Here is an 11,657-nt window from a genome sequence, read left to right on the forward strand (position 1 = left end):
TATCGTAATTGATCGAGAGATAATTACGATAAACAAGGACTCATCATCTTTAGAGAGTGTTACGGCGAGATTATAACTAACATGTCAGGAATTAATCCGACAATTGGGGAAATCGTAAACCCTAGATCCTTTTATCCTTGAATTCAACTTCATTCGTGCTAATTGATAGTTTTTATTGTCTATTCTCCTTAGTTAAGTAATTTTTGTTAATTCATAAATCAATTCTTGAACTCTGAAAGTTGTTTGAGCTTATCATTAGCGATACTAAAAAGTTGTAGCAAATAGGTTAGTTCCATGTGGGATTCGACTCCGGACTCTTGAACCGAATTATTTTTGCAGTGACCGCTTAATCCTTTTTATAAGGCTTAGTTGGGCGTGATCAGCTAACCACGAACCACCAACACTCTACTGGTACTATACTCAGAGTGAGCCAGTGGGGGGAGACAAATATTGCAAATAACGAAAAAGATGGATTACAAGCAATTATCACGTGCATAAGGTTAACCACTTTGTTTTTTTGTAAGTTAAATAATTTTATTAACAATTGGGAAGAACCTCGGAGAACATACACCAAAATATGGTTCTCAACAAAAGAGACTTAATCCTCTATACAAATATGGACCTTACAAGTAAACCAAAAAGAAACTGGAGACAAAAGGCTACTTTGCAACTTGACAAAATCTAGTTCCACCCCTACAAAAGCCCTTCTATTTCTCTCTTTCCAAATAATCCACATGAGTGCTAAGGGGGCAACATTCCATGCTCTTTAACCACTTCGTTTTTATAATAGTGATATCTAACCAGCTTACAAGCACCTCGACTATTTCACTAGAAATATGTTACTTCTAAATAGCTAAGGTACCTAACAAGGCAGATAAATGAGAAGAAATCACGTAATGTTTTTTGTCTCTACTAGGATTTGGGAATCCCGGTCTGACGATTTTAACCCACTTAATTAACCAATAGGCCACATCCTTAGCTGTGAAGCTTGCCACCTTAACACAACATGCAGTACCAACAAGGGAGAAAAGGAGACAAAAATGTCATGCCTGGTTTATATCAAGTACCCTTTGGCAAATCATTAGGCATAAAGATGAGCAGACTAAAGTACCATGATATATCTATTCACAATAGATGCTTGAAAAGCTCTCCACAACCTATAGCAAACATGCATGCAACCAAATTCACTGTTTTAACCATTCATTTTAATTCAACAAATTCCAGAGCAATAACACAACTTTGGTCTTCTTCCTAAAAATAGCTAGCCTTTGCAATTCTTATGTAATTAGACAGCTATAAAATAATTACTAGAGATCCTAGTAGGCATAAAGAGTCAATGGCGTATTTTGTTGCAATGTTGAGCTCATTACTTGTTTTTGCAATCTACCCTCAAGAGTCAAGGGAATGCCGTAGTTCAAATTACTATGCTAAAACATGTCATCGGGCCGAATACACTGTCAGACAAGTTGAGGAACTTGACAGAAAAAGATGGTCCCTCTAATTCTTTGCATGCATTCAATGTCATTGATAATGTGAAGAAAGCAGTTGAAGCAGTTGAAGCTCTTTGCCCCAGCATAGTCTCATGCGCAGATATTTTAGCCTTTGCTGCGAGAGATGCAGTGGTGATAGTAAGTTTCCCCCCTAGGAAAAAGCACACAGAAAGCATGTAAAGAGGACACAAATGCACTGGTCACTTCTATTGATGAGCAGTTAATGATTAGTTGATCACAAGTTATTTACATCGAAACCTGAATGATTACAAACCATGAAATCCTTTCGAAAATAAAAACGAGAAAAAGACTGCAGGAAAGATTTCTAAAGAGTGCTATATAGTTGACAAGTTTTGGATCACTTACAATGGAAGAAGTAAAATATGTAAGCTGGACCTAGTATTTGGCACCATCACACTTGAGTTCAGTCACATCAATTTTGTATCGTCTCTGTTTGCTGTGTCCAAAATAATCTCAGCCAATTGAATGTTACCACTCAAACTAGACATCTTGTGTGATGGCATGAATGAGAACCCATCAAGAAGCTTAACACACTTCAGGCCCCATTTTACCATCAAGAATCCAATTAGGTGATGCCCACTACACATGGTTTAAAGCAATCAGAGGAAACATTTCCCTTGGGAATTGGATCATCTCTACATCTGAATGAGCTAATTACACAAGAAAATAATCCTTAGCTGAGCCTAAAGCGAGAAGAGAGGACAGAAACATACCTTCTGTTATGATATGTAGTAATAAAGACAGATGATGGACAATTCTGGAGTAAAAATGCCACAGTTGCAAAGAGATCATCAAAGGCTTGGTAAGCATGCAAGATAGACATTTCAACTTCAGTAGGCAGATCCAGAAAGGAAGGAAATAACAAGATAAATAAGGAAATAAACCTACCACAACTGTCATATAGGACATCAGCTCCAAGGATAATGTTTGGGCACAGAGAGAAGGTTTGTGCATCCCACACACCCCATGTAAGTCCATGTATCTAGAAGATAAAAATGAGAAAAACAATTCAACAACAGTATGAGCAACGTGAAAATGGAAGACTTCAAATAGATATCCCGCGCAAAATCAAGACAAGAAACAAGACCTTCATAAAGCCAACAGAGGAGAAATGCATAAAACTATCACTGTTCCAAGGCATTCTGCACGCTCTTAGATACTCAAGTAAAACTCACGCATTTTAACCCTTCTACACAAAATGTGTCATGTGGAATGACAAGTTGCATATAGCAAATGAAAGCGTGTGGATTACCTTGCACTTGATATCATTTAAGTCGCACTGTCTTCTCATATGAGTGAGCACCTGTAGGTCCACAAACAAGCAGTTATAGTAAAACTGATAAGTATCTTGGTGCAATTTTGAAAGCTCTAGGTGCTGACTAATAAGTCCCACATAATTTTGAGACATTCTTATTCAGGGTAGGTGCTTCCTAGCCTACTCACAAACATCTATAGCTTAGTCATTCAATTACATCAGTCACCAGTGCAACTTCAGATTGTTGTTTAGTAATATTGAAGCAGCAGATGAGTGTGGGAGAACAGGATCAATGGCAGCTCTATTTCCAAAAAGCATCCTTGGACAAAACCTACAAGTTAAAAACCAGAACAATCCAACAGTTTCTGTAAGCATATTACTTTGAGTTACCAGCACGGTTGTCCCCAACTTGTTTGAGACTGAGGCATAATTGTTGTTGCTGTAACCAGAACTGTTGTGAGGACAACATATTTTTAATGACAATAATGGCCTCAAATATACACGAATGCTCCAAGGAAAGAAATAGCTAAGCAAAATAAAGAAGAGAAAAGAAAAGGTCAAGCACTTCTTTGTTATCAATAATTCCTAATACTTAATTCCTGCTGCGCATCAATTCTATGCTCAGTTCTTGAATCCAATTAGTATACCAGTAATATAGATATCTCATATATCCATGGTTTAGTAACCGGGTTTGAGCACTGTCTCCAGGACTATGATCAAATAATGAATTCCCAGTTCAGTGTCTATTTGAAAAACCACTCAAAAAAATAAAACAATATCACACCTCCAATCTGCTTGAATCATCAGTGAGCGTCACATCTGCACCCGCTTTTGCAGCAACCAGCCCAGGCAACGAGGTCCCTGCCCCAAGCTGTAATATGATGAACAAAAAGAAGTAGATGTAACACTAATCAAACTGAACTCAAGCACAGTACGCAAAAATTGGCACCAAACAAACAACAGCTGCTACTGTTGCTGCTACGCGTCAATCCCAAACTAGTTTGAGTCGGCTATATAAATCCTTAATATTCATTCCGTTCCTTTAAACCTGTTCCAAGTCCATGCCTAAGAAAGAAAACAATAAGAGTTTTTAAGTTAATACACTGTCGGTTTAAGGAATTTTACACCATCCGATCACCTTTAGTTGTTTAGTGTAACCAGTCTTATTTCCAAAATTATATAAGTATCTAACATTTTAAGGAGACTTCCCTGTAAATATCATTTGGTTGAGCGGATAGTGTAAAACATGACAGTGTGTATAACTTAAACTCAATAATATTGTAATGCCCCATTTCGCTAGCTTTTAAATACATATTGCTTAATAATAGCAAGTAGCAACTACAATGATTAAAAAGCAAAAAGAGAAAAAGAAAAAAGAGACTTAGTGGGACCGAAGCCTAAGGGAATTAGAGGGGTAAAAGTTTTTTTCCTTTAGAAAGGTTGGTAAAGGTCTTTGTCTGAAAAAGTAAAGAGGGAAAAATGAGGTTTTAGCAAGAAAACCAAAGCAATTTAATTGCTTTAGGAGTTAGGCAACACACAGAACGTAGAAAGCCATAAAAAAATTCAAGGTTTTGCAATTTGCCATTCTCGAAACCAAGGTATTCAATTCTTCCAAATTTCCTATGGTTATTATCGTTAGGTGAAAATTTAGTCAAAACTCTTAAGTTCTCATTCTATGAAATTATTTTTATATGTAAGTTTAAGTATTCATTGAAATAAATTGATAGAGCTTTTGAGGTTCATATTTTCTAGTCATGGCAGAGAAGTTTTCTTAGAATGCCCATATGATAAAAGTTTATCTTTTAGTTAGTGCCAAAGTTAAGTGAGAGATTCTTCCATATCTTGTATTTAATTGTAGAATACATAATTGATGTTATGGGTCTAGAACCAAGGATTTATAATGAGGTCACTTTATCTTTTTGTAAAATCAGTTTACTTGAATTGATGGCGTCGTCATCTATATACCTTTGTGGAAGAATAAAAATATTTAGTTGAAAACTTTACTTGAATCGGTGAGGTGAGAGTTTCTAGATTTATAGCTAAGTAACAACAAGTAAGACTTAATAGCTTATGAATTGACATGGTTAAGCCTATTATTATAGATTTCGTGTTGTCAAATACTCGAAAAACTTGAAGAGACGAATTGCAGCTAAAGTTTTAAGGTGAGTTGAGGTTTACTTTCCGAGTAGGGAATTCCATTATAACCCTTGTGCTCCATATGTTAGCTAAAGCTAAGTCATGTCTTCTCGTGATCCAATGCTCAGTTCACTTATTCTTATTCAGTACGACATTATATGTGACATGAATACATGCTTATGTGTATTACCAATTGTTATGTGCCTTTAATTGTGATATTCACATTCAGGGGAGAAGTGGCCAACCTCCCCTAGCATGAGTGCCATGATGTCAGGGTTACCTACCCCACGCTCGCAGGTGCCAACTGTTTGTTGGGGAGATAGGCCGACACTCCCCCGTACGTGTTCCCAGATGCTCACATACGCAGGGCCATTATGCGTAACAATTAACTTTGCAAAGTTATATCTTAAAATATATATAACTCAGTTTCTATTTCAGATATCAGTTATGGGCTCAATTTCTACGTTAAGTTTCAGTTTTAGCTTACAGTTTAGCTTACAGTTTCAGTTTCCAGATTATTAATTGGTTGTAAAATTTTATATGATTTTCCGTATATCCCTTTTCTTTCTTATATTTTTCAGAAGGTCTCGCTCCGCCTTTTTAGGAGGTAGCCTATGAAACTTACTGGGTATCCTTTGGTGGTACTTAGCCCGTTTGGGCCTGCTACGTCGTGTGGCAGTTATTGAGGACGCAGGTAACGAGGCACGTGGCTAGAGGAAATATTCTGGATTCAGTTTATAAACTCCGTTGATTCATCCCAGCGATAGCGGACCCTTTTCAGACTATTATTTATAACTTTTTTTTTTACGTTTATTTTATTTCCGGGGATGCCCCGTAGGCTATGTATTTTAAATTTTATTTTTTTCAGATTCTAGAGGCTCATGACTTGTTAGTGGGTCAGTATTAAAATATTTTGGGATTTATCATTTATTTATTATATTTTATCAGTCAGGATTGCTCTAGTGGTAAATACCCTCCACTTCCAATCAAGAGGTTATGAGTTCGAGTCACCCCAAGAGCAAGGTGGGGAGTTCTTGGAGGGAGGGAGCCGAGGGTCTATCGGAAACAGCCTAACAAGGTGGGGAGTTTTTGGAGGGAGGGAGCCGAGGGTCTATCGGAAACAGCCTAACAAGGTGGGGAGTTCTTGGAGGGAGGGAGCCGAGGGTCTATCGGAAACAGCCTAACAAGGTGGGGAGTTCTTGGAGGGAGGGAGCCGAGGGTCTATCGGAAACAGCCTCTCTACCCCAGGGTAGGGTAAGGTCTGCGTACACACTACCCTCCCCAGACCCCACTAGTGGGATTATATTGGGTTGTTGTTGTTGTTGTTGAGTCACACTCAACGAGTGGTAAGGGTTGAGTGCCAATCACGTCCCACCCCAGTTTGGAGCGTGACAAATATATTGAGGATTCATTATAAATCCACTAGTTTTACGATAGAGTTACTTAATGCAACCATCCTCATTTATTCGAGCTAAAGACCAACAAAAGGCAACGAAGTTATAAAATTTTCAATAAGTAATATAATAAAATGAGGTTCATTACCTCAACCACAGTAGCGCCAGTAAAGCGTGATTTTTGTTGCCATATGTACTCGGCAAGAATAATACCGCAAGGCCATATGAATAAACCGTACTCTTCTTTCATGTTCTATTTACATGCCAAAAAGAAGTTAGCTGTATTGAGTTTTTTCTCCTTTTTTGTTGTTGTTTGAATTGTTATATAATAGAGTGTTGAAATTAAAGAAATATACTAAAAGAGAGGAAAGACCTCGATGATGGTGACGGAGAAGCCGTCGTCGGTGTTTTCAGAATTTCCGAAATTGTGGCGAGAAAATGTAGTCATTTCTTCTTCAGCTGGAGATTTCGCCGCCGGTTCGCCGTCGTCCCCGTTCACTTCCATGCCGCCGTTAGGAACCTCCCAATTTGATTTTTTCCCCCCCTTGTTTGACCCCTCTGATTTGTTAACGGGAAAATAGTACCACTATGATTGACTTGTTTGATTTTAGAAGTAGATGAATACACGACATATAGGTCAATTCAATTTTTTATGTATTTTCTTCAATTGGAGGGATTCACATGACAAATGGTGTTTGAGATAGCTTATTTTATATGTGCATTATTAATTAACAATTATGAAGTTATTAAGATTGGAATTCATTTATTGTAACATTTTCACCTTTGAAATGTGTTTTTAAAGACGTATGATATTAAGGTTGGATAAAAGAATAAAATGAGTTTAAATGAGGGGTGTGCATCCGATTTTCTAGTTTGTTGTTGTATTACATTTTTGTTCAATTCAATTCATTTTTTGATTTGCTTTTTGACTTTACTTATTTGTCGCATTTTTCTTAGCTACAAGATTGAGCAAAATAGTGTTTATATCAAATTCTGAATGTACTACATCATATATTGAATGGATATTAACTAGTTTAATATTTATAATGGAATTTTAGTCAATGATCTGAAGTTTGACTATGACAGCTCAAACTTCAATTTGAAGCATGTCCAAAAATAAGATATCACGTATTACAATGCGAACACGAAATGCAGAAAAACACCAACTCCAACTCTGCTGCATTTTGCCACAATGTAGTTAGTTTTTGGAGAATGCTCTCCCGTTTTTTGATGCAAAATGGAGATTAATAGTGTCACTCCAAATTCTCCTCTATTATTATTTTCTATTATTTTATTATTATTTTTATTATTTAACTCTTTTAATTTATCTCTTTATATATACGTAATTATATTTCTGTAATATCTTTGTAATATTAATTTTACATCTTAACTTTGGCGTGTAATTTTGATAAATTAATTTTCGTGCATTTATAATTGTTATGTAAAATTATAATTTAATTTTATTATAAGTTATGACTGTACAAAAAATATATAATAATTTTAAAAAATGAACGGTGCAAATATAAAATATTGATGTTGCTAAAATTGAAAGGTACGAATATAAAATATTAGATGTTGCTAAAATTGAAAGGTGCGAATATAAAATATTAGATGTTGCGAATATAATGCAACAATTCAAGATGATTGGGAATGTCCACCTCTAACGGTGGAAATGGTAGTAAATGAAAATCAATGATTTGAATAATTTTTAGCTCGCCACAAAAGAATTAAGGACAAAGATGTTCATTTTGCACTTCGTAATGCATTAATAGATCATTCATTGGAGCATACTAGAGGGTGAAAATTGAATATTTTTGTAGTATTTAATTTAAATTTTACCATAATGTAATATGTATTTAATTATCTTGTATCTCAATGATTTCACTTTTATTTGAATTATCTGTTTATTATATATTATTTTGTATCTCAATGATTTCACTTTTATTTGAATTATTCGTTAATATATAATCTATAATATTTGCTTATAAATTATATTATTTAAAAATTTATGATATAAAATAATTTTATATTAAATGGTTATATAAGAAAGGAATATAAATTATATGTGATGGATATGTAAAAAAAGAAAAAGAAAATTTCTTTAATAGAAATAAGAAAATAAAATTTAAATAAAGATAATAATATAATATTGAAGAGAGAGAATAATATAAAATAAAATATTCTTTTTTGGAGTAAAAAATGGAGTAATGATTTGAGTAACTTTATTCAATTTTTGAGGAGAAAATTGAGGCAAGGGTTGTAGGTGGTGGATGGCCTCACAAAAAGAATCTGATGTAGGGGGTGGGAGTTGCCACGTGGGCAGGAGGAAAATTTAGTGGGCATTTGGATACAAGAATTGTGAAATTTCGGAAAAAGTAAAAAAACTTCAAGTGATAATTGTATTTGAAAATTAGAGTTGTGTTTGGATATGAATATAATCTGAAACTATGTTTGAAATTTTGTGAGTGATTTAAATGAAAATTTTGAAAAATAACTGTTTGGAATTTTTCAATTTTTGACAAAAGTTTCGAAATTCAATTTCAAGTGAAATTTAAAATTTTCATGGCCAGACATTGGTTTCGGAAAAAAAAAGTAGAAAAACAAAATAATGGCCAACCATGTCCTTAGTTTGTTTAGTTTTTGGATTCACATTTTACGATTATAGTCGAGTAACGATAACTTAGTTTTAAAAAAAAGTATTATAGCTAAAGTTTTAAATACAGTCAACCCTCTTTATAAACAGTCTCATTTGTTCTTATATTTTTTAATTTTTATAGTGAATGGTTATTATACATCTATAACAACATTTGACGATTAAATATTTTTTGGTTGTTATATATAAAAATTATTATTTTTCTTTTTTTAATATTACATATAAAGATAAGAAAATTATTCAAATTAAAATCTCAAAATATATGCATATTTCACTAGTTAAATATTAAAAAAAATCAATACATTATTAATAAATTCATAATTAAACTTATAAAGATTTAAAATCTAAGGTAGACATTTTAAAGTTACTTTAAAAAATAAATTCTTTTAAGATTGATGGAAGAACTTTGTAATTGTAGCTTGTTTCGTAGATTTCATTCTCTTACTAGCAATATGACGCTCGAATTGGCGAAGATTTGTGTCCGACTTTTCAGCAAAAAGGTATCCAATAGCTTTTCCTTGAAGACAATCTAAGAGTTTAGCAGTTAAATTTTCTATCTAAATATTTTTTTGAAATTTGTTAAATGAAAAAGATATCATGTGTAAATCTTCAAATCTTATGTCTTATGCAAGATAGAAACTTTGTTTAGTGGAAAAGATTATGTGCATATTTTTAGAATTATTATTAGTAATCTTAAAGATTCTATATAACTGTTTAGAGGGGTAATTTTACAAAGAGCGTTCTGCTATATATATGACCGTTGCTATTATAGGTAAAAGGCTATTATAGAGAGGTAAAATATAACACAAAAAATCAGTTATGAGGGAAACTTGGCTTTTATAGTGAATGACTGTTATATAAGGACGATGTTATAAAGAGGTCTGACTGTATGAGGTAAAGGCTTAAACATTACAATCTTATTCAATATGCAATTGCTTTTTAAAAATAACTAGCTTTAGTGTACGTATGTTGCACGTATTTTTTGTGACTTGGCTTTTATATTGAATGACTGTTATATAAGGACGATGTTATAGAGAGGCTGATTGTATGAGGTAAAGGCTTAAACATTACAATCTTATTCAATATGCAATTGCTTTTTTAAAATAACTAGATTTAGTGTATGTATATTGCACGTATTTTTTATGTCTACTAACAAAAATGAATAGAATTGAGAATAAGATTGAATTATGTGCAATTGACGTCAAGATAAATACAATATTTATTTAAATTAAAAATTAAATGTTACATTGGCGAAATAGTTGAATGCATAGTTATTGGGTATCTTCTGAACTTGCAAAGATTAAAAATTTATGTAGGTTAATTATATAATTTTTGTATATATATATATATATATATATATATATATATATATATATATATATATATATATATATATATATATATATTTTTATTTTTTTTATGAAGATAGTATGGTATGTTGTGTTTTGTATCTGACCCAATATCTCTTTATAGACGATGTTCTTGGAGTAAAAATACTACTCTAAGTATTAAGTATTATATATACCATATAGTATGTATGATTATCTTTAATAAAGTGTTCTAAACTATATGCTTTTTTGGATTTTTAAGGTTGTTCGATCGAGTGAATAAATTATGATAAAATTTTCTTCTCACTTATTAATTAGTACTTTTATCTCCCTCTTCAAGTTCGATTTTCCCTTCTCTACTATATTTATTTTATTTTTATGCTTCTCATGGTTTAGTAATAGACTAATGCTTCTCTAATGATTTTATTTTATTTTTATGCTTTTATGAAAGACAATAACATATAGTAATACACTAATGTTAATAAAGCTGTTACAATTGGTTTTATATTTGCTGGAATAATTCTTTCCATAATTAATTTTATACTTGATGGACAACATCTCTTAATTCGTATCTCAAGTTGATTAAAAACTAATATCTAAATATTAAAAAAATAAATAAAAGATATTCTTAAAATATACTTCATGATTCTTAAGTGTTTAATTTTAAGACAATATTTTTGAAGAAAAGCTTTCATTACTATTCCTAACATTTTAAAAACTTAGAATCGTGATAGTCATACAGTTTAAATAAGAAAAAATATTTATAGAAGTAAAATCTTACTTAATTTAAAATTCCTAAATATTAGGAGTTTTTACATAGTTCAAATAAGTAAGGATATAATAAATAAAATTTAGTTGATCTTAAAGTCCTACATATTAGAAAAATAATTAAAATACAATAACAATTCTGTCCCATGTGAAATCTATTTTTCAAGGGTAAAAAAAACGAACGACATTTCGCTAAGGGTTTCGTGCTTTTAATATAGTACTAGTTTCTATGAACCTGCGTTGCACGATAACAATTGCACGTTGATTTTCGAGAGCTAAAATTTTGACATTCATACTTTTTACGCAAAATCTCAATTAATTATTTATAGATATTAAGGAACCAAAAATTAAATTTACCTAAAATATTATATATATGAATGCAACAGTTGATGTGAAAGAAAATGTAACAATCTTCAAATGTTATTACACTTACATTATACTTGAATTTAAAATAATTCTACATCACGTCTGAACCTGAAAATGATATATGTATTAATAGTACGGACATAAAAAATATAACCATATCTTACCTTATACTTCTTTATATATGATATTTTTGGGTATGTTCCCTTATGATACTTTGGCTGCTTGTTATGATTGGAACTCTTATTG

General features: G+C 32.3%; 1 protein-coding gene across 8 annotated transcripts; it reads right to left on the reverse strand.

Moving 5' to 3' along the window:
* Positions 1 to 1,183: 1,183 nt before the first annotated feature.
* LOC104085176 (uncharacterized) lies at positions 1,184 to 6,990 on the reverse strand. Of its 8 annotated transcripts, none has more exons than XR_011414279.1 (8): positions 6,670 to 6,980; positions 6,445 to 6,549; positions 3,551 to 3,637; positions 2,764 to 2,814; positions 2,400 to 2,493; positions 2,225 to 2,309; positions 1,857 to 2,090; positions 1,184 to 1,641 (listed from the first exon to the last, which is right to left on the reverse strand). XR_011414279.1 is itself a non-coding variant. In XM_033653163.2 (8 exons), exons 1-7 carry the CDS (start codon positions 6,799 to 6,801, stop codon positions 1,887 to 1,889), a joined length of 615 nt encoding a protein of 204 aa, XP_033509054.1. In that variant the 5' UTR covers positions 6,802 to 6,990; the 3' UTR covers positions 1,184 to 1,748; positions 1,857 to 1,886. The 8 variants fall into 8 exon arrangements, 5 of the variants coding, with proteins under 5 accessions (XP_033509054.1, XP_033509053.1, XP_033509052.1 ...); XR_011414280.1 differs by having other exon boundaries at positions 1,184 to 1,748; XR_011414278.1 differs by having other exon boundaries at positions 1,184 to 1,605; positions 6,670 to 6,979.
* Positions 6,991 to 11,657: the final 4,667 nt, after the last annotated feature.

Source organism: Nicotiana tomentosiformis, chromosome 2 (genome assembly GCF_000390325.3).
Source record: "Nicotiana tomentosiformis chromosome 2, ASM39032v3, whole genome shotgun sequence".
Lineage (NCBI taxonomy): Eukaryota > Viridiplantae > Streptophyta > Magnoliopsida > Solanales > Solanaceae > Nicotiana > Nicotiana tomentosiformis.

What these genes read in the sequence shown, in the direction of transcription:
- LOC104085176 (XM_070196182.1), bottom strand. Translation starts at nt 6,801, where the DNA reads ATGGAAGTGAACGGGGACGACGGCGAACCGGCGGCGAAATCTCCAGCT. An exon ending in ATGATTCAAGCAGATTGGAG is followed by an intron (nt 2,815 to 3,550) that starts GTGTGATATTGT and finishes GTGGACCTACAG; the next exon opens with GTGCTCACTCATATGAGAAG. An exon ending in TGTCCTATATGACAGTTGTG is followed by an intron (nt 2,310 to 2,399) that starts GTAGGTTTATTT and finishes ATGCTTACCAAG; the next exon opens with CCTTTGATGATCTCTTTGCA.